Source organism: Sycon ciliatum, chromosome 1, assembly GCF_964019385.1.
Source record: "Sycon ciliatum chromosome 1, ocSycCili1.1, whole genome shotgun sequence".
NCBI lineage: Eukaryota > Metazoa > Porifera > Calcarea > Leucosolenida > Sycettidae > Sycon > Sycon ciliatum.
Window position 1 is genome coordinate 868,335 of NC_088643.1, and position 23,476 is coordinate 891,810.

The window sequence follows — 23,476 nt, forward strand, 5'->3', positions numbered from 1 at the left end:
AGAACTGATGGTCGTGGTGGTAAGAAGGAGAGCGCTGTGCCAGAATATTAGGCTGTTCACAATACTAAATTAAACAGCACCTTGAAATCCGCTTTGCTGCTGCTGCTGCTGCTGCTCTTTCAAATCTATACTCCGTTGCTGTTGCTGCCGCTGTAGTTGTTGCCGTGCAAGCAGCAAGGCAGGTTGCCTGAGTAGTGACAACAACTGAATATATGCAGCATACAAATGATCAAATCACAAGACACAAAAATCTCATTGTTAGTGTTCTCTATGAGATTCGTAGAGCGTATTTATTTTAGTATCATTGCAGTTTGATCAGGAAAACGGGTCAGAGTTGCCGCACTGCAAAACACGTTTATGAAGGCATTGCCGCCCCGCTTCTATCAAGAGCCACATTGAAGGCTCTCGCATTTCTGCCACCACGGTGGCCCGAACAGTGTGCAATGGTAAAAGCAGCGCCAAGCGATCGCAGTCTTTCTGATAAGGACACGATCAAGGCAGATCTGGTAAGCGAATTTTCAGATTTGTTTTTTTATCCCTCGAGCCTTTTTGGCATGCAGGCTACAGGTGTGAAGCACTACTGGGGTGTCGGAGTTGACGGCCCTGCTACGCAAATCAACAAATTCGCGTAACCGGTCTTCAGTTGTCTCCCTGCTGAGGTTACCAACATGAAGTATGAATCGGCTTTAACCGTGACCCTAGATTCACAGTCGTTCTTAACACTAATGTTACCACTTGTTTAAAAACAGTTCTGTTTAAGATAACAAGGGGAATGGGGATGGTGTAACAGTTTCCACTACAACTGCCAAGTAAGTTGTCACCTTCTCATTGCTCTCACCTTTGATACTGTCACACATGCACAGTGTGTTCCCACCACATGCACCGTCTGTTCACACCTTGACACTGCTGGCTCATTTCTCTTGCACCTTCTGATTGGTTCTTAGTTGTGTTCTTCACTTTATAACCTGATGCATGGCATGTTTTGATTGTTTTTTTTTCAGTTAAAACTATCTTAAAACTACATGTACATTTGTAAGTTGGCACTGTTACAGTACCATGTCAATCAGCGATTACCGGTACATGATTTTTCTACCTACTGTCGTTCTCGTTGTTTTTGATGATGTTGTTGGTGGCGTTTCATAAACTCTGTCAAAATGGTAGCGTCAACGATGGATGGCAAAAATGTTCGTTATACTCCATCTACTTATAATCAAGTGGCGTGCTCCACTGTCCGAAGAGTGCTCATTACTCATAGAGGGCAGAGCCTTGTACACAAGAGCTAAGAGAGAGATTTGAAGCTGTGTGGCAACTCAGAGTTTCATGTTAAAATTAGGATCGTCAGGCAAATGATGGCTCCAAAACAAGGAGCCTGAACATAAGGGGGGGGGGGCGAGGTGAGAAAATAATGCTGAGGGGAATAATAGTGCCCGAGTCAGCTGCAGGCGAGAAGTAAGTTGCTAAGTCTTCAGACTTGAGCTATGCAGCAGCAGTTCTGGTATGAATTTAATTGATTAGAGCCGGGGACGGAAGTGCCAAATCCACACATACTCATACACACATAATATTCTCTCACTCTTGCACACACACTCTCACGCACCCACACTCTCTCCTTCTCTCACATACACATACAGGCACACCAACACTCACGCGCGCACCCACACACACACAATCATTCTCTAAATCTCTCTCTCCCATACACATACACGTGCGCACACACACATGCAAGCACACACACACGTCCTCTCTCACTCACACACTCACACGCACACCCATAACAAAAAATCCTGACACCAAGAAAAGGACAAGGTAGCGATAAACATATTGGGCTATTAACAAAAACATTGTTTCTCTGAATGAACTATAGAGCTGAAGCTGCTGGTGAACAAGCTGGCAGTGATATTGTTGTTGCTGCTGCTGCACTGCAGCAATATGCTGCGCCATCATTTGTTGCTGCCGCTGCTGCTGCAATGTCCATTTTGGGGTTAGCTGAAGAAAAGAATAAAAAGGGGTAGAATCAGGAGGATCAGTATCGTACAACTTTATCTTTGCACAGGATCCTCCAAAACACTTAGCTGACATTGCAACACTGACCTACAGCATGCATTCTACACACAGTAGAGAATAACAGTGCCATCGTAAATATACCTCCATCTGCTTTTTCCTGCTACCGTTGTTCTCGGTCTTGCTGCTGCTGCTGTTGTTGTTCTCGTTGTTGCTGCTGCTGCTGCTGGTGGTGGTGGAGTTTCATACACTCCACCAATAGGTAAGCATCAAACATGGCTGGAAACATCATCATATACTCCTCCTACATAATAATTTAGACAAAGAGAAAGACCAAGGAACTACAAGTTACGCTATACTGTCCACTAACACCACCAGTTACTAAACAATCAGCTCATGCGATAACACTGCATGACACTGACCGACGGTACTAACGTTCTACAACTAACTGGCTAATACCTCTAGCACATCTTGGATGCGCACTCCAACAGCCTTCCAACTTGGAAGGTTCTAAGTTATAGAAATAACATAAGGAGAGGAAGGTGAGCGCAACCAAGATAAGCACGAGCTGAAAGTCTCAGCTGTGAGGGACGTTGGCGGATGTTCATGCATGTCGATGACGATACTGGCAATATCATTGGACAATACGGTCAAACCACGATTCAGGAGCGCAAAGCCACATTCCACACAACTTGTGTGGCTCAAAAGATGCGAAGATCAATAAAAGGGAAGCTATGCGAACAAGAATCATGAAAAAACCGAACGCCTCAGTAAAACAGCACGGTACTTCGACTATGACAATTTAGATGGACAATAAGCAGCAGTTTCACACGAAGATCGTTTCGCCGTATAGATAAAGACGGCTCATCAGGTGTGCAGGAATGGACTCAGATGGAGAGCCAAGGTGTAATTTATACAAAGAGAAAGACCAAGGAACTACAAGTTACGCTATACTGTCCACTAACACCACAAGTTACAAGATGTGCTAGAGCTGTAAGTAGGTTAGTTGTAGAACGTCAGTACCGTCGGTCAGTGTCGTGCAATGTTATCGCATGAGCTGATTGTTTAGTAACTGGTGGTGTTAGTGGACAGTATAGCGTAACTTGTAGTTCATTGGTCTTTCTCTTTGTATAAATTAAACATTGGCTCTCCATCTGAATCCATACATAATAATTATTATGTATAAAAATTTTATAAGAGAGGACCACAATTTTTTAATTTTATATTTTGGCTCTCCATCCGAGTTGAATTTACAAATGTATAAATCAGAAAAATCAAATCAATCAAATTTCACAACATTGTCATTGCTAGTGTCATTGCTACAGCATATTTTAGTGCTAGGAAATACTTTTGTGAAGTGTTCTGAGAGATTATTTCAAATGGTGAACGGTACTATTCGGCCAATAAAATCTAAGGAGGAATTTCAGTATCTACCTGCAACCCTTCCTTGGTTGGTGTGTGTAATGGCTACCGAGGGTAGCAGTGAGTCGGCTGTGAGAGCGCATGGAGGAGAGGAAGAGTTCTTGTTCTGAGAGAGATCGTTTAAATTCATACATAATAATAATAATAATATTTCCTGAACATCTAGAACGTTTCCACCTTTCTCCGTCTTCGAGTCCCAGGAGACCCAGCAAACTGAGCATTATCTATCACGATGTACGTTTTTCATCTTTGTTTTTCCACAAAGCCAGCAAACTATGTGTATAGATGGGAACAACCACGGTCAGTTACTGTTACGTACTGGCAGATGTGAAAGAAAATGATTAATTGAAAGAGGAATGGGGTAATTTCAAATTTGGAAAGAGCAGTACGTGGCATGTGACCTCTAATTTCCTAAAAACTTAGGAATGGGGTACTTAACTTGGTTCAGTACGTTGAAGCGAACTATCAGAAAACGAAAATACTGACAACCCCACGAGAACTGGTATCCGGTCAGCTAGGAGCATGCCATTTCGTCACCAGTAGCCATTGGCGGACTATGCTCGGCCAATCGTCAAATTATGCTTTTGATTATGCCACAATTATGCCAACAAATATGCTGAAATATGCTCGGTTCCACTATGTATTCACGCTGTACATAGAGGATTGAGAAACCACGCATACACACACGCGGCCCCAGGGCTTTCTGACAAGGCTGTATTATGCCCTAAGCATAATAATTTTTGTCTAAACCGAAAGATTATGCCGACCTTACACGTTCGAATCCGTATAATTATTATGCCGGAGCATAATTTTTTGACAAAGCTGTATTATGCCCTAAGCGTAATTTTTGTCTAAACCTAAAGATTATGCCGACATTACACGTTGGAATCCATATAATTATTATGCCGGAGGACAAAGCTGTAGTATGCCCGAAGCATAATTTTTGTCTAAACCGAAAGATTATGCCGACCTTACACGTTGGAATCCATATATTATGCCGGAGCATAATTTTTTGACGAAATCCCAAGATTATGCCAAATATTAGCCGGCATAATCCGCCAAGGGCTAGTCACGTGACGTTTCGAGGTGGTCAATTGATCCAGTGACAATTCGCGACTGTGACCAAGCCCGAAATGCAATGTTCCGCCAGCTAACTTGGCCGCACAAGAAGCCTGGCATCGTTGTTTTCTCCAGCCCAGTGAATTGTCGCTATACTAGCATTTGCAGGATCATCACAAGCGGAAGACTTGAGAGCGCAGCGCATCACAGCGTCAGAAACACTTGACCGCGCGTCATGCACCTCCAACCTGAAAAAGGGGTTTGTCGATATTAGTGCATTTTAAACCATTGTGTAAATTATTGCATTTTAAACCATTGTGTTAATTTACCGGTAAAAGAGGTTTGTGGATCGTGCCTGGAAACTGCTTTGCCTAGTCCAAAGATATGATGACGAGCAACCACTCGTTGTCTTCCTGAGGGGCATCGCACATAATCTTGCTTACAACCTAGAGGAGTAAATTCTGATGAAGGCCTGACCGCACATTTTGTAACACTTTTGAGTCATGTTCGGAATTGCATAAACGTTTCACTGTGCATGTTGGCACTAGCTGGTAAGAAGACAAGAATTCGGCGAACTCCTCTGTAGTGTAGAGGAGAAAAAACCCTCTCCTAGTTGGTAATCGCCTAAATAGTAATTCGCCCCAAGTGTGTCTGTCGAGAATTGTCCAAGCCTCGACGTAGTTTTCGACCAGTCGAAGGCAATGAAATTTGATGCTACTCACAGAATGGTTTTCAGCGTACTGACCTAGAACCCATGCAGTTTTCGCTTTTCTGGCAGCTCGCTTCCCCTAACTACATGTATTTGAATTAAATAATAGTTGAATTTGAGAAAGAACGTGTCGCAACTCACCTCACAGGTAGCATAAGAGAAGTATGTGCATTCCATGTCCTTGAAAATCTGGCCAATGGGGTAGCTCGCATGATCTAAGTTAGGCATGGCGAACATTTGGGACCTGAAGCGACAATATTTCAAAAAATGACAGGAGTTTGTGGTTACTTTTACAGAATATGACATTGGGTAGGCATGAAAAGTTGAAAACATATGCCTAAAGAAGCCTCTTTAGCTAAGAACCCCTTCTGCAGTTGACAAGTGCCCCTGGTATTCAGTGTTGACGCACCCCATGACGGCGTGTGCTGCTTGATAGACCAGTATAACGGGGCAATGTAACTAGTATAAACACGGATGTGGTGGCTCCGCCAAGCACACTCAAACCTGGCAATGAAAACAGAACTCACACTCTTTGGATGATATCCCAACGGTTACCCTTGGGATAACATTCATGCCAAGGTTGATTCGCCACAGGTGGACAAACGCAAACGTCCAATAGAATGAGCCCGATACCAGACCAGTATAACAAGGCAATGCAACTAGTATTACACTACATGTGGATGCTTTGCCAAAAAGACTCAAAACCTGTCAATGACAACAGAACTAACACTATGCGAATGGTATCCTGGCGACGAGCAACGGAAGAATACTGATGCCAAGGTTGATTCGCCACAGGTGGAGAAACTTGCCAACAACTGTCCCTAAAAAGAACCGAAAGCATCATTATCAGAGGAAACATTACATTGTCCGAAGCTGTTAGTAAGTACGACTTCGCCAGGGACATGTCACTAAAAGGTGTTCATGATAGAAGTATGAGGTGGAAAAAAACCCCAGAATACTACTATGCTTCTCACACGGAATTGGTAAACCAGCGATGCTCAAAGTAAGAGGATGAGTTTGGCACAAAACAGGATAACACTGGTGTTAAGTGCTTCCTCTGCAAATAGCAATGAGGCACAATTCTGAAGGATCAGAAAGAAACGAAATTCAGTTCACTTGAGAAGTAGAGACAGGTGCACACGCACAGTCCCATAGCTAAGAATGGAAAACTTACATTTGATGCGTGCTGCCTTGGTTAGCCATGGGGTGAGAAATTGGCTGTTGCATATTGCCAGCACCAACTTGACCCACAGGCAGCGCAGCATTGGGTAGCAGGCCAGGATTACCACCATGTATACCCGAACCACGAGGAGCTGAACCGATGTGGTTACCACCAGAAGGAAGCATGCCACAGTCCGGCAAACTTTTGTACATGTCTGAAAAATCCTGCAGACCGAGATTAGTGCTAGGCGTTGCACCAGAAGAAGCAGCACCAGAACCAGCACCAACAACATTTCCTGGCGGCGGCAGCATTTCCGTGCTCGGTTCCACTTTGATCATGGAGAGAGCAGCAGCTGTCGCTGGGTTAGCTCCATTCATCGTGCCGCCCTGTGTTGAGTTCCTGGCCTTCTGATGATCTGTACAAAACCCATATAGCTCGGTGTTGAGGTCACGGCATTGGGAAAGGGAAGTCCTTGCTAAAGGTCCTATACTTACTGCTACCCAGGGTAAGATGACAGCCATGGAGTGAAAGAAACTGGAAACCAACATGGAATCAATGATGTTCGGGTTGCGGAGGGTAATGGGTCCACTGTACTGTTACTAACTCGGGAGCTAGCCAAAAAGATATGTTAAAAGACCCTAAGATAACCGATTCGTCCGCTTGTCTACAAGGGTAAGCGTCAGTACAAGACAGACGATTTGTCCGTGGAACAGGAGGCAGGATTAGCAAGGCTAAAGCAAGATATTATGGCCTTGTATAAGAACTATCGCCCTCCACATGTCCCCAATCCGACAGAAGATGAAAAGGCCCCGATTGCATTGCTACAGGAAAGAACGAAGGAAGGCGAAAGAGAGAGAGAGAGAGAGAGAGAGAGAGAGAGAGAGGGAGAGAGAGAGAGAGAGAGAGAGAGAGAGAGAGAGAGAGAGAGAGAGAGAGAGAGAGAGAGGGAGACAGAGTGAGAGAGAGGGGAGAGATGGAGAGATAGACAGAGGTAGATAGATAGAAAGAAAGAAAGATAGGTAGAGAGAGAGAGAGAGAGAGAGAGAGAGAGATGGAGAGAGAGAGAGAGAAAGAGAGAGAAAGGGGGGGGGGAAGAGAGCGAGAGGGGGAGAGATAGAGAGAGAGAGAGAAGGAGGGAGAGAGAGAAAGGGGAGAGAGATAGCGAGTGTGTGTGATTCCCCCGGCATTATTTATAATGAAGTGTGCCCTGTGTCGGAAGTGGTATGTTGGTGAGACATTCAGGGAGACATTCAGGGTCGCAAGAGACCCTTTCGAGGAACACTACTACGAAGCACATCACAGGATGATCACCAGCAGCACGGAACCACCGAGAGCACAGATGTGTTTTTTGGCCCAAGTATTGAATTCTCACTTGACTGACTAACGACTGCCATCCAGAGCACACGAGACGTCAATCGAACCGTTCACTCGGCAAACCTGCAAGAAAGCACCACTCCCTGCTCAATACACAGTGTTTCGGGGAATTCACCCCTCATCAGTTGAGCTTGAGTAGTTTGACGAAGATTGTGCCTGAAGAACACCACTCATATAGTGCTGTCCAGGCACAAACATCACCAGGGATACAAACTTACAGATACGCTCCGTTTCCGGCACGACAAACACCTCGTGAACACCAGATAGCAGCGTGAGTCAGTGTCGCTCATGGAGGTGCTGAACAAGCGCTGAGGACCGTTGGTCATTCATAACGTTGTTGCCTCCAAAAACCATCTAATTGGCAAGCCCGCGCTGGGGACAACAATGTAAAGAAGAGGTTGGTGCGACTGTGGCGATACTTGGAGAATTCTGTGTTGCTCCCTACATGGGAACCTACATAGGAGCTGCTGAGCTGCTGCATACCCTCTCTTTCAGCGCACTTCTCCTTGTCTGTTGTACATGCAAATTCATCCACTCATCCGCGGCTATTGTGTGTTTCGTTTGTTTTGTTCTTGGTGTACATACGCTCTCGCTTGTTTTCGTTAAAAAAGGCCAGGTTCCCCCTTTGTAAATTGTTTCGACGATGGGTGACTGGCCCGAAACGATATTTTTATTTTTTTATTTTTTCGACATCACTAATAAAAGAATTTGCATCCAGCCCATGCGCCAAGAGTGAATAGAAACTAAATAGAGCGGTCGTAAGTTGACAAAACCCCTTTTATTCAGAATACAGTTCATCTATCAAAATCAGACGAGATCATCTACCCATGAACATGATAGTAACACAAGAACGACTTACATAGTCGATAGAGTGGCCGCATTGCACTACAGACATTGCAGTCCGGATATCCACAGATTAACCAGTGTTTGAGCAGCGGGCGCGATGATGAGCAGTGTGCGACTGAAAGGGGTAACGAGAAGGGCAGGATAGACCATTACATCTGACGTAAAATACTGTGAATCCTAAGCACGCACACAACGGAGACGAACGGCCATGTAGCTGTAACCTCATGTGTCACGCATTTGCGCGATCATCAAACAGCAGCATTTGGCATTCGCACATTTCACATTTGGCATGCCGCTGTCTGATGGTCGCTGAAAAGCGTGAAGCTTGAGGCAACCTACTTGAAGTAGTTGCAAGTTGCAACTACAAAGCCAATCGCCTCGAGTGTACAGGACAATCATGTACATGTATGATTGTGTGTACTGCAGAATCTGCCACCTTTTCGAGCAGAATCCGCCGGTCCCTAACTACAGTTAAAGTGATAACACAAGCTATCTATCAGCGTCCGTATAAGCCTAATTTGTGTGCACAGAAAGATAGTATAATTGGGTTGAAATTGATCAAGTAACGTGTCGTGTATGGTGCGGCCAAGCTTGTCCGTTAAGGTAGCAGCCTACCCATAAATTTCATATGGCATTCAATTGAGTGAAATTTTGACCACACACTCCTGCCACTATGCTGGCCCTCTGATTGATTGATTGATTGATTTTTATTTCACGAATCCTCCAGAGGCAAATAGATGCCTATCGAAGGGAGTCTCCTAAGTAAGTATGGAAAATGAGAAAGTATGTTCATACTGGACATGACTTAAAAGTTCTTGCGCCGCACTGACAGGCTTTCCAGGCCGGAAAAACTCAAAATTCCGGCAAAGTGCCACGGTGTGCGAGCCACACAGGAGCCAGACAAATGCATTTACAATTTGTTCACATTTTCGTGCCTATTCTGTCCGTCCGCGGGATCCAAACCTAAAACAAGTCCAGAAGCAGCCATGGGTGGTGGGGTAGGGCCCCTCAACGTGGCCCTGCAATCTGTCACAACGGTACGAGTGGGCGTTCTCTCACCGACTCCCACAGACCCAAGTCAATTTTTTGATTTTTTTTAGGTTTAGGGTGTGCTACGCGGTCGCACCTTTGATACAACATCCAGTGCTGGGACCTCCACAGCAAGCCATTTCCACAGCGCTGCACACCAAACCCAGGAGACCCTCAAAAATCAGCAAAGACTGCCACTCACGTTCCGCTACCGCCTAGTACTGAATCCTACCTAGCTTCTTGACACGACTCAAACTTGCCAAAGTTACTAAATCAACGTCAACTACAATAATCAAGCCGCATATCTGCAACGTCACGAGGGTGCTGGCAAAAGTCCTGCTGCACGGCGGCAGGCTTTGCTCTCCGACCAATGCGTGATTTTTTGGACTTTTTGGACTTGGAGCAAAATTCTGCACACTTTCGCGTGTTTCCATAATACGACAAGTTGCGCACGGTCTGCTCACATTCAAATACAGTGCTGCCAACAAATGACAGCGTGCAACAAAAATATACTTTCCTTGCAAGGGCACATTTTCGGCCATAACTCTTGAACGGCTGGTCAGATCGGGATACAATTTTCAGAGAATTTGCAGCTATTTATGCTCTTTCAACTGACGTAGCACTCAATATGAATTTTTGGGTAGTCTACTAGTCTGCCACCTTAATGTTCTAGGTGAAATGTACAGCTGTTATGTGGTGTCCCTTTGTCCTTCCTTCTTTCTTTCTCTTGTTTGTTCATTTTTCCATTTGCAAGTCTATTGTTAGCACACGCATTCGTAATTGCTCTCGCTTTGATTGTTAAATTTCACACTTGTAAATTTCACTGCTGTTGTTCTTAGTGTTATTTCTCTAACTTAGATTTTCTATAATAGTTCAATTTTGTTTCAGTGTCCTTTAGTACAACGACGATTCCTGATGAGTGTTGTATGAAAACTTGTTTGAATCCATATTTTTCTCTACACCATTTCTTCATATTTTAATCGTTTTATTACACATCGTCTCCACCGTTTTTTACATTGCATGAATAAAGTACACAAATGTCGGTTCAGCTAATTTTATTGATTGCGGTTATCAAATTATTGTCTCCTCGCCGTTTGTTTAAATAATACTTGTAATTAATCGACGCGGAGACAACAATTTTATAATAGCTATAAAGAGAACAAATTCTGCTGTCATCGCCACACTACAACAAAGTCATGAAGGTTTACCAAAATCTCTCAGCAAGCTCTCTTGCTCAGCTGGTGACGAACACTATAATACCCGCTGCTTTGGGCTTGCAGCCCCGTCTCCCCACCTTAGACTGATCGAAAGGCTGTCACGGTCCTGTGACCATACCTGGAATCTACATCTACAGCTGGTTTTGACTTCCAGCCATCCTTCATTAGTCATGCTTGTGACTATCATGCCAGCAAGTCGATCAGCAGCATCACCTAGCATCTTTGATGGTGAGGCCTGCAAAATGTCACGGACCAGTGACGATGCTGGAAAAGGGCACCCTACCAGAGCTGGCGCAGTGAATGGTGCAGTCTCCATCTATACTTATAAAGAAGAGGCACCTGTGACGTGTGTTTGTCTGTGTGTTACGCAGAAGCGCTGCGGAGCAGCTAGCGCTGCCCTGAGCACGCGAAGCGTGCGAACAGTGTAGCTAGCGGCCGCAGAAGCACTGAGCACGCGAAGCGTGCGAATCGTGTAGCCACCACTACGTGCTGAGCACGCGAAGCGTGCGAACATGTAAACAGTGTATCTAGCAGACACGATCAGTACGAGTAGCAGTAGCAGCCGCGAAGCGTGCGAATCGTGTAGCCACCTACCCTAGGCCATAGGTAGCACTAGCAGCCGCACAAGCGCTGCGGACCACGTGAACCGTTCTCTGCAAATAGAAACATCTGCAAAAAAAGGATACAAAAGATCTGCACTGACTGCACTCTGCATCTGATCTGCAGTGAAGAGCGCATCGTGCAGCTACCTTTTCCACGGACCACGTGAACCGTTCTCTGCAAATAGAAAGATCTCCAAAAAATGATACAAAAGATCTACAGCTTCCTTTTCCACGTGAACCGTTCTCTGCAAATACAAAAAACTTGAAGACTTGACCTAGGCGACGCTTTGCACTTTTTCATGTTTTGAGCCGCTTCATTCGCCACCAGGTGATGGACAACCCTGAGCACCAGGACTTCAGCGGTCTGGGAAAAGACGCCGCCGGTCCTCATCAATAACGTCGTCCGACGATGAAGAGGCCATTGCCCGCAGACGCGAACAAGCCAGGGTTCGAATGCAGAGGGCAAGGTCACAGGAAACTGAAGAACAGGCTGATCGCCGCAGACTTCTAAATCGTCGACAAACTGCTGCGACACGATCTCAGGAGACGCATGAACGAACTCTGGAACGTAGAGACCGTGACTGCCGCCGAACTGCTGAGGCACGTTTGCATAAGACACCTGAGCAGGCAGACCATCGCGGAAGTCAAAGCCGTATGCAAGTTGCCAGAGCGAGGTCACTCGAGACGCAAGGGGACACGGAGGTACGAAGAAGCCAAAATACTCAGCGGGTGGGAGCACCCCCCCCCCCCCCCGATGAAAATGCATCCGCCACAGGGCCAGATCCCCACGAACAGCCTATGGTCACTACTAGAGCAGGTGAGCGTACTGGTAATTTCACCCGTAACATACAGACCATTAAACCAGATATCTGGGGTAAACTGGGCTTCCATTACGACAGCAACTTGGACTATCCCACTCACAGGTCCATCACATTAGATGGCATGAACGTCCTGTGTAAGCATTGCAAGGCCAGAACGTGGAAAAATGAGCCGCCAGGTATATGTTGCTCAAGTGGAAAAATTGATCTTCCAGACTATGCAGAGCCACCTCAGCCGCTCAAAAACCAGCTTTCTGGCCTTCCCAATCCAAGCACTTCCTCCAGAGCATTCGCAAATACAACAGTGCATTCCAAATGACATCATTTGGTGCGAATGAGCAGAACATGGACGGCTTCATGCCAACGTTCAAGGTGAAAGGGCAAATCTACCACAGACTTGGGTCAATCCTTCCCCCCGCAGGCGAAGAGCACAAGTTATTGCAAACTTATTTCATGGGCGACAGCGAGCGAGAAACTAGCAGGCGGTGCGAAGTTATTCACAACCTCCACCACGTCACTGTTGCTGACCTGCAGGCGATGCTCCATGCGCACAATCCGCACATCGTCAACATCAAGACGGCATTGGATATTGGCAATGTCCCAGACTTGTGACTGAAGTTGAGCGCAGACCAAGCACCACAAGGTGAACACCCTGGTCGCTTCAATGCACCCACGGTCAATGAAGTTGCCGTTCTGATAGCAGGCGATGCGCATGAAAAGAGGGACATTGTACTGCGTTTGAGAGACGAGTCTGTGAACAGGATAGCGGACACACACAGGTCATACGATTCCTTGCAATACCCTTTGCTGCTGCCGTATGGCGAAGATGGCTATCACTTCCTACATAGGCAGGTCAATGCGCAGACCCGTGTTCCGACGAGCAAGAAAGTGACAGCGAGTGACTTCTACGCGTACAAACTGATGGTCCGCAATGACTCCTTCAACACAATCCTCAGAGGTGCTCAGTTATTCCACCAGTACATTGTTGACATGTATGTGAAGATCGAATCTGAACGTTTATCCTTCATTCGCTTCAATCAGGCCAGTCTCCGAGCAGATAACTACGTTCATTTACGTGACGCCATCAGCAATGACGGAAATCCTGCAAACGTCGGTCATTTTGCCCGCAACTTTCACTGGCGGCCCACGATACATGAAAGAAAAGACTCAAGATGCAATGACGTATGTTCGAGAGCGCGGCAGGCCACAGCTTTTCATTACCACCACATACAATCCTAAGTGGCCCGAGATAGCTGCAGAGCTTTTTGACGCCCAGTCACCGCATGCCAGAAACGACCTCATCGCACGTGTCTTCCGTTTGAAATCAAAGTTGTTCATGGATGTCCTGACAAAAGGCGAATTGTTCGGCCCGAGCACTTGCAACATGCACACGATAGAGTGGCAAAAGAGAGGTTATGGAAAGACCCTACTGCCTCCTGGTCTCGTTATCGTCCAGTGACAATCGACATTCTTTGTTACGTTGGGACTGTAGCTTGTGCTCGTTTTCGTTGCGCTTGCCTTCCCCTCTTTGGTCTTTCCATAACCTTGAACCTTCCAAGTTGGAAGGCTGTCGGTTAGCGCTACGGAGATGTGTTGAAGCCAGGTGTCAGGACGTCGAATGTCTCAGTACTCTGTCAGTTTTGTGCCTGGTTGTTGCACTTTCTGACTGTATCTAGTTACAGTGGTGGAGAGTTACTCTTAACTCGTTTCCATATGTCCTTTTCCTTTCTACTTTTATTATTGGCTCAATACCCGAGTTTCAAATACTATACTACTACTATTACTAAGCTTGGTATATGGGTGTGACGTGCTGCTGCTCATCAGATTCGGTCCATGCGACTCTCGTGTTTTTAGTTTTGTTATTTTGTCTGCCTTTTTTGAATTCGTAAAACAAACGGACTAAACTATCCAGTAATCAGATACTGGTGTGGTGGGGCGAAGTTTTGTTGGTGATGCTGCTGTCAGTGGTGGCGGCGTGCATGTGCTCGTGCTTGCGGGCGATGGCCCGCGTTTTCTCCCATGCCGCAAGTTTGTCTTGCGTTTGTGTTTTGCATTTGGACTTCCTGCCAGGCTTGGAAGGCTTGCATTTCAGACAGTGTGTCCCACGGTGTGCTTCCCAGTCTTTGAGCGGTGTACATCCACCTCTGGAGCTCCAGAGAATTTTGGGCCCCGGCCCCTGGCAGTAGCAGTGCATTCCATGGCCAATTTGCAAGTGTGGCAAAAATGTTCAGGGTGTATTTGGTTTCATCCACATTGAGATGAAACATTGCCAAAATGGATTCAGTATGATCTGCCACACGATACTTCGTCCGTCCACTCCTTGACGCGTATTTCTCTCCTCCAATACGACAACACGACGACAGGATGCTAACATGAGCCTCCATTTCTGAACAAAATAACATCTCTAAAATGCGTTGCCCATACACATTATTATTATTATTAATTCAACATCTCCTGGCTCGTCAGAAGACTGCCAATATATATGAGAAGTCGGGCGGTAGCCAATAGAAAGTGATGGGGTAATGGCATGTGATGTCGGACTTACCCATTGTACATTCTGGTTGTTCTAAATGTCAGTTCTGAGAAGTATGATTTGTCCATTGCTTGTCATCCGTTAGAACATCCTGAATGGCGCGCAGTGCACTCAAATGATTGCTTTTTCTATTTTGTCACCTGCATGCAGGGCGAAATTGTTGAATGTTTTAGAAGCTGTTTATATTCACAGCAAGAAACCCAACTTTTGTAAACAGGAGCAGATTGGATGCACGATTAGGTTGTGAGGGTGGTCGTCAACAACACGTTAGTTTTGTCCATTTGTTGTCTGTTTTTGTTGCACTTTACTTCACGCATGCTCGGCTTACTCACGTGACTTGCACCTTGCACTTACCTTCACAAGCTAGACCAGCCTGGCAGACACGCAGATGGGTGAGGACGTCTTTCATCATCTTGCAGTTCGGTATCCCGCAGATGGGCCGGTTGCCAGCAGTCTCAAGAAGCTGGCACGTCTTTGCGTGCACAATGAGGAGGAGATGTTCCCTAATTTGGATCATTTTCTCCAGAGAAATTGAAGAAGACATTTTGAACGGAGTGCTGCGTTTGCTGTAGCATGAAATTGAAAGTCAATCCAGTGTAATTCCAACAGAAGAGAAATGCAAATTGAAAAGAGGGGGAAGAAAGAGACTATACACATTCAAAATTATATTCTATGTGTATAGTTAGCACCTTTGAGAACAGGAAACTGCAGACGGGCAAATTTCAGCGCAAGGAAGGAGGGAGAGAAAACTGCATTCCTTCCATCGCGTTTCTAAACGAATATCAATGGCATACTATTAGAATATTCGTTGCAGCCCTAAGTTACAGTAGTTCATGAGATGAATGCACTGGAAATACTACAAACGTGTGATCTTACCTGTACACCACTGCGTCTGACCTAGGATCAATGCACAAGAGAATACAACAGAGCAGGAAAACGCGACCAGCAAATGCGACCTGAACACAGCAAAGTGACAACACCGACCCAGAGTCGCGTGTTATACTACGTGTAATAGCAGGGATTCGCGGAGGAAAGTGGCAGGCGGAATATAGCTAGCGTGGAGAGTCCGCGCAATCACGGGCCAAGGCTCAACGGGACACCCTAGCCTCCACGACAGCCAGGGAGGCACAGTCATCCATTGGAGGCTGCCAAACTCGGCGAGCCCCACGCAGACACATGACACTGGAACGAAGCAGGGCAACAGACAGCCTGCAGGGGAGGTGAGCAATTAGCACAGAATACGCATCCCTTCCACGTAGCGACTGTAGGTGTGCAATCAGGCTCACCAGTCCAGCCTACACCTAGTACATGTACCCGGTGGTGACTACACAAAACAGGGTGGAGGATCAGCTGTTGAAAACAGTGCTCCACCTTTGGACTTTAGAGTGTAGTAATATAATGACTACAAGACAGTCAAGTGTGTACCACGTGTCCCAGACAATCAAAGTCTTTAAGTTTTAGAGGATCGGTCATCACAGCCACATGGTATGGACAGTCTACACTATAGCACGTGGCAAGTAATCGGCAGTATAGTACACGTCAGGTCATTATATCCTCACAAGTAATCGGCAGGACACGTCAGGTCTTTATATCGTCACAAGTACTACATCAGTTTGAAACACTTTAGAAAGGCAGCGACAATCGACGAAACTAATCGACAATCGACGAAACTAATGATTAGTTTCGTCGATTGTCGCTGCCTTTCTAAAGGGTTTCAAACTGATGTGAGGACCTATAGCACGTGGCAAGTAATCGTCAGTACACGTCAGGTCATTATGCTCACAAGTACTACATCAGTTTGAAACCCTTTAGAAAGGCAAGGACAATCGACGAAACTAATTATCAGTTTCGTCGATTGTCGCTGCCTTTCTAAAGGGTTTCAAACTGATGTGAGGACCTAGCAAAAGATTGTAGCGGAATTATTGTCAGCAGAGAAAAAGGTTCTGGTGGCCATTAGGGAGGTTTCGCTCTACGGAAGTACGTATGAAAATGACGTAGGAACTGTACGGAATTTTCATACGTAAAAATCAGAGCTGCTGGGTTTCGTTCTACGTGATTTCTCCACGACTGCTAAACATGCGTTGTTGCTTTGGACACGCGTTGGCTGCATGCGTCCACCGCATGCACCATGAACCGAAACCGCGTTTTCCATTTTATTTTTGCACGTCACTGGTGTACGGTGTGTGTACCTTGTGTTTCGCGCGGCTTGAACGTTGCCATGGACAAATGGGGAAAATGCGAAAAAATATTTCAAAAAGTCCTAAGGAGGACCCAACGTAGGAAAGAGTTTTCCTTCGAAAATCCGTAGAGAGATTTACATAATTGTTAGATTGACAGCATAAAACAAGGAGGAGGACACTGTGTTCGAAAACAGTGACCTTACTACAACCTTCCGCGGTTGGCAGAGCCCCGGTCCCTGCGGACCATTTGAACCATATGGGTATCGCACTCGGTTCTGACCCTCGTTATGCTAGGGGGTTAGGAGACTACTCCTGATGTCGTCTTCGCTCTTTTTTTACTTGTATAAAACTTCTCTTTCTTCTTCTTTTTCTTTCCAACTTCTGCCCATGGCGTCCTTGTCTCAGCTCGTCAGCTGTAAACAGTTTTTGTCATCACCATGACACTGCCGCGAGAAGGTGCTCTCTGTAGACGGGGTTGGTGATGTCCCGACGTGGCCATGGGTAGGCCTTCACCACGTCGGAACACCCCGGCTACACGTTGGTCACGTCAACTACTTATGTTTGTAAATCACTTCGTTGTTGATCTTATTGTTTCCTAAAAAACACTTGAGGGAATTGAGAGTTTTTCTTTTTACACGTTTGGGTACACACGTTGGATGCATTGACGGAAGAGCTAGATACTAACATGTATGTTCAATATTTTGTCGCTGAATTCTTTATGAACCTGGAAACTACATTTTAAGCAATGTAATTTTTTATGCATTATTTATGTGTATATCATAAGAATTTAAAGGTGAGGAAGAAAGCTCTTCTTACGTCTTACCCCTGTTATTAAGTCATGGCGAATGAAGGAGACGCTGAGGTTGTCAGTTGAGGTAGCGATCCATCGTCAATACATTTCTTAACCTTTTTTCAAGAAAACTACCTGGAAGGACTGCACTCAATGCATTCAGCTACTACTAGTACTAGTAGTTTCAGAAGAGCTACCTGGAAGGACTGCACCCAATGCATCCAGTGCAGCTACTAATAATTTTTAATTTTAAATTATTATGTGTGTCGTGCAACTGCGTGCGTTTGGTCTTTACAAGCAAGCGTGGTTAGCTTATCAAGATTGGGAAAGGTGAGTGACGCAGAGTTTAAAATGGATGCATACGTACATAGTGAGTAACTGGTCTTAAATGTAGATCACATAGTAATGTTGTGCGGTACATGACACTCAAGGCTGCTAGCTTCACTCTCATAATTATTATGTGCAACATCACTGTATGCTCAAGTAATCTAGTCAATGGACTGTAACGATGTCATCTGTGTTGGTGTGTAGGTAGGTAGGTACATTTTTATTTGAATTCGCAGAACCAAACGGGCGGTGTCGCCCAATTACATGGAAGCGAATGGAAACAGTAAAATCTTTACTTATAAAAGAGAGGCACCTGTGACGTGTGTCTGTGTGTGTGTCACGCTCCTTATAAAGAAGAGGCACCTGTGACGTGTGTATTTGTGTCACGCTGCCCTGAGCACGCGAAGCGTGCGAACAGTGTAGCACAGTGACAGTGTAGCTAGCGGCCGCAGAAGCACTGAGCACGCGAAGCGTGCGAATCGTGTAGCTAGCGGAAGCAGCCACAGAAGCACTGAGCACGCGAAGCGTTCGAATCGTGTAGCCACCACCACGCGCTGAGCACGCGAAGCGTGCGAACAGTGTAGCCTGTAGGTACGGTGGCATGGTAGCGCTTATACTTATAGCAGACACGATCAGTACGATCATATATGTATACGAGTAGCAGTAGCAGCCGCGCGCAGAAGCACTGAGCACGCGAAGCGTGCGAATCATGTAGCCACCTAGCCTAGGCCATAGGTAGCACTAGCAGCCGCACAAGCGCTGCGGACCACGTGAACCGTTCTCTGCAAATAGAAACATCTGCAACAAAAGGATACAAAAGATCTGCACTGACTGCACTCTGCATCTGATCTGCAGTGAAGAGCGCATCGCACTTTTGTTCGTAAGTTTATGAATTTTTTGACCCGCTTCATCCGCCACCAGGTGATGGACAACCCTGACCAGCCTCCCGAAGGCGTAACAGACGTCCCTCCTTCTCCTTCCAACGATGAAGAACCTCCCTCACCAGGACTTCAGCGGTCTGGCCACCACCACGTGCTGAGCACGTGTGCTGTTCATGTAATTGCTTCACCCGGTACCCGCATGCCACATTCGGCCAGGCAACGCTGGCGGGGGTGCTGCTAGTATTGTAGGAAATAGCCTAACATGATAGCAGGGTGTAGTACAAAGCAAAGAACGCTCAGTCAATGAATAACGTTAACGTTAGAATACAACAACGGGGAGGCGGTAAACAGCACATGACTGGTACTATGGAGTACCGCAAACGTTCAAAGGTTCCTGTAGTGTTCAGTAGTGGGTGCTACTGCTAGCAAGACAGAACGAGAGGCAGGCTTGTTTGAACTGGTGGTACTGGGTAATACCACGCACGTCGGATGGCAGGGTGTTCCATAAAATGGACCCGCGAGCGGTTGGACGGTCGTGGCTGGCTTTGGAGGCAGATTTGGGCACTCAAAGGCCCAATCTGCGGTGCGCGCGCGTTGTTCGAGTACTGGGACGCTCCAGAAGGGCTTGCAGTGCATTGCTTGCCCGACCATTCGAGCAACGCCTGATCATAATACGGGTCTTTTGCTTGTGGAGCTCTTCGATGCCATACAGCTGCAGACGAGCAAGCAGAGGTTGGGCGCTTCTGCGAGGTGGCAGGCCGAACACGGCGCGTGCCGCACGGTTTTGCTGAACCTGAAGGCGGGACCGCTGGTCTTGTCGAAGGCACCCAGAGAACGCCACGGACCCGTAGAGCAAATCTGGCATCACAACGGATTTCACGTACTGCTCTCTGGACTTTCTTGTAACTAATGTAAGACAAGGGCGGGCTCTCCAGAGTGCTCCCACCTTCTGCGAGGCCTTCTTCACAGCATTGTTAATGTGTTCGTCAAATCGAACGTGCTCGTCTATCGTGATGCCCAGGTACTTCGCATGGGGAACTGCTGGTAGCGAGTTTCCACGCCATTTGACAGTAATGTCTTGGCCGGAAATTCGAAGGACATGGCTTTTGCTAGTGTTCAGGATTAGATTCCGTTCCTGGAGGTGGTTAGCAATCTCGGTTGTAGACGTTGCGAGAACTCGCGATACTTCATGGCAATCAGGGTGGCTGAATGTGAGAGCAAAATCGTATGTATGTAGTTACCTGGCCAAGTGGTGACAAACAAAAGTCGCGTCACCTGCACTTGTGTTTCCAGTGGCAGCAGCATGCATGCAGTGAACACAGTTGCAGCATCATTTTGACTGAGGAGCGCGCGAGCGAGACTACTAAATTTATTTCAAATAAACTGCTACTTGTCGCCGCGCCGAGTTTGTAATTTTCGCTTTGTAGAGAAGGAGAAGCCGTAGCTTATTTTTTGCTTGGCCACTGCTGTCCCTGTACTGTCGTTCGTCTTTACATGTAGTCGCCGGCCAAGAAGTAATGATGGGTGTCTCTGTTATTTCTATCGCCGCGATCGCTGATTTCTTTACGTTCTGAGACGAACTAACTCTGGGCTGGTTTCCTTGTCCGGCGGCAAGCGAGAATCCAACTCCTATTTCTCAGGTGCTGGTGGACACTCAGCAGGAAAACACTGCACGATGGCTTGAGAGCGAAGGAAAACCTTCTTGAAGTAAAACAAAATTAGGGGGCGTTCGAATTGTCTTCATCAACTGTTCAAACAAAATTTATAAAGAGATTAATTGAAGTGCCCCATTAGAACGGTTTCTAACGAACGGTTTCTATCATTTTAGAGTTTTTCAGTGGAATTGTCATGGCGGTGATTTTTTTTTTTTTTTTTACTGAATACCACAGTACCATCAGATGCTGCACAGCGGGGGCGGTGGCATATTGGATGGAAGTGGGGGCGGGGCAAAAGTAACTCCTCCGACCAAAGGTCTTGGAATCATCGTTACTCCTGTGCGCCGATACATAGGAGAAAGAAACATGTGCATCCAAGAGGGGAGCACCGGCTTTGCAAACGATAATGGGGAGAATTCGAGATTGGGATAGGACAAAACAATAGTAAAAGCAGTGCACCGTAGGAAGATGGAGTGAACTGATAATCGGATTTTAAGGCTGAGCGAAGGGGATCAAAGAGGGGTAGAAGGGAGCTGGAGTGCGGTCAGTATAATTAGGCTGGTGTGTTGGCAGAGATCATAGCCTGTCTGTGGCCCACTCCCACTTGCTGCGCCGCAAGTGGTCGTTGACGTTTTTCTTGAACGTGTGCATGCCTCTGCGAGAAGGGGGTGACTGCAGAAGGGTAGGTGGGAGCTGATTCCACGTTGCGATGAGGGAGTGGGGAAATGAGCGGAGCGTGTTGTTTCGTGCCTGAGGAGGAAGGATACTGGTGAGTTGCGATGGATGATGTGTTGCAGATCTGCTTGTCTCACGAGTAGGCATGCGGTGTTGCGGTGCGGCTGCTGATGGTGGCAGAATGGCTTTCACCATTTCCGGGCCCTCCACAAAGTGCAGCTTGTACAGAAAGCAGAGCCCTGCTACGGTACGGCGAATGTCGAGGCTCGGGAGGTATGATCCATCTCCAATTATGTGCAGGGCACGGCGCTGGAGGGCAGCGAGGCGGGCCAAGGTGGTGGGGGCTGCGCTCATCCACACCAGCATGCCATACTCTAGCACAGGGCGGACAAAGCCACGGTACACGATTGCCCGGTGCTTTGGGTCTAGCACAGCCGATGCCTTACGGAGGCAGCCGAGCCGCTGGGCTCCGCGTACTGCAAGCTGTCGGATATGGCTGCGGAATGCCAGCTGCCTGTCGAAGGTGACGCCAAGAAGCTTGAGCTCCTCTACTTCTGGCACGACTGCTCCTTGGAAGCGTATTGCGTTCGGGGGGGGGGGGGGGGGGGTTGGCGAGCCGTGGTGGCTGATGGTCAATGCCTGCGACTTTGTGGGCTCGAACTTGATCCTCCACCTGCTTCCCCATGCTGCCAGTGAGTCTACTGCCTGCTGGAGGATTGCTGTCTCTTCTGGCAGTCTGAGTCGGGTGGTGATGCACTTGTAGAGAGTTGTGTCGTCGGCGTATACAGCCAGCTTCGCCCCATCAGGCAGGTGGTCTTCTGCGTCGTTGACGTACAGAAGGAAGAGGGTGGGGCCGAGGATGCTGCCCTGTGGCACGCCAGATTGGATTCGGTGGGTCGGTGAAGACTGGCCACCTATGACGACACGGATGTGGCGGTCTGTCAGGTAACTCCGGAGCCAGGCAAGGAGGAGGCCACTTATGCCGCACCGCTCAGCCTTGTGGAGGACGCCGTTGTGCGAGACCTTGTCGAAGGCCCCGGCAATATCTACTGCGAGTACCCTGACGAGGCCTCCACTGGCAGCTGCAAGGCTCCACTCATGCTAAAGAGCAATCAGCAGATCAGAGGTTCCCAGTCCAGTGCGAAAGCCAAACTGCCTGTGAGAAAGGATGTCATTCTTCTTCAGGAAGTTGGACAGGCTGCGGTTCACGATGGACTCCATACACTTAGACATTATGGGCAGTAGTAATATCGGTCGGTAGTTTCTGGGGTTCGACTTGGGGCCTTTCTTGTGTACCGGTACGACGTTGGCAACTTTCCACATGGCAGGTTGATGACCACTGCAGAAGCACAGGGTAAACAGCTTGGATAGGGGCAGGGCCAGAGAGTCGGCACATTTTCTCAGCACTCTAGCAGGTACTGCATCAGGCCCTGTGGCTTTACTTGGGTTCAGGGCTCGGAGTGTCCGGCGTACGGTGGCTTGGCGGAAGTGGACTGTTGCAAGCGTATTTGCGGTGCGCTGGCGGACATGCGGGATCGGCCCCGACTGTTCTGCGAAGTCATCGTCTAGGCTGCACTTCTGGGCAAAGTACTTCCCGATGACGTTAGCCTTGTCGTGGCTTTTGGTGCATTCCATGCCATCGGGGTCAACCAGGACTGGGATGGAGCTGTCCTGGCCATGCCCTCCAACTCGTTTAATCACGCTCCACCACTCTCTGTCCTGCAGGCTGCCCGTCCGGAGCCGTTGCTTGGCATGGTGGAGATGTCTGGCTTTGGCTCTTGCTAGACATCTTGTTGAGTCAAGGGATGCTAGCTTGTAAGTACACTGGAGCGCTCCATTTCTGGGGTCATCGCGGAATTTCCGCCAGGCATTGCGCTTTCTGTCAACTGCTGCAGAGCATTCTGGCGTCCACCAGATTGGGTCCTGCGGTCTGGTCTTGAAGACCTTGGATGGTATAAAGCGTTGCATTCCCTCAGTGATTCGCATGGTCAGAAGCTCACATGATATGTTAGGGTCGTCGCCGATTATTGTGTCCCAGTCAGTAGTCCGGAGGAAGGCAGAGAGGCGGGGCCAGTCAGCCGGCTGGTATCGCCATACTGTACGAGTGGTGGGTTGGTCTACAGATGCAGTAAGCTGGAAGTCGGCTATGACAATAGCATGGTCTGATCTGCCAAGAGGTGGTTGGGTGGTGGTAGA

General features: G+C 47.4%; 1 protein-coding gene across 1 annotated transcript; it reads right to left on the minus strand.

Annotated features, from left to right (window-relative positions):
- Positions 1-1,790: 1,790 nt before the first annotated feature.
- LOC135809804 (CREB-binding protein-like) lies at positions 1,791-15,798 on the minus strand. The gene is made up of 8 exons (XM_065323235.1): positions 15,649-15,798; positions 15,127-15,338; positions 8,587-8,688; positions 6,366-6,768; positions 5,920-6,012; positions 5,333-5,435; positions 2,146-2,305; positions 1,791-1,986 (listed from the first exon to the last, which is right to left on the minus strand). The coding sequence occupies exons 2-7, from the start codon at positions 15,314-15,316 to the stop codon at positions 2,165-2,167; spliced, it is 1,032 nt and encodes a 343-aa protein (XP_065179307.1). The 5' UTR covers positions 15,317-15,338; positions 15,649-15,798; the 3' UTR covers positions 1,791-1,986; positions 2,146-2,164.
- Between the last annotated feature and the right edge of the window lie 7,678 nt (positions 15,799-23,476).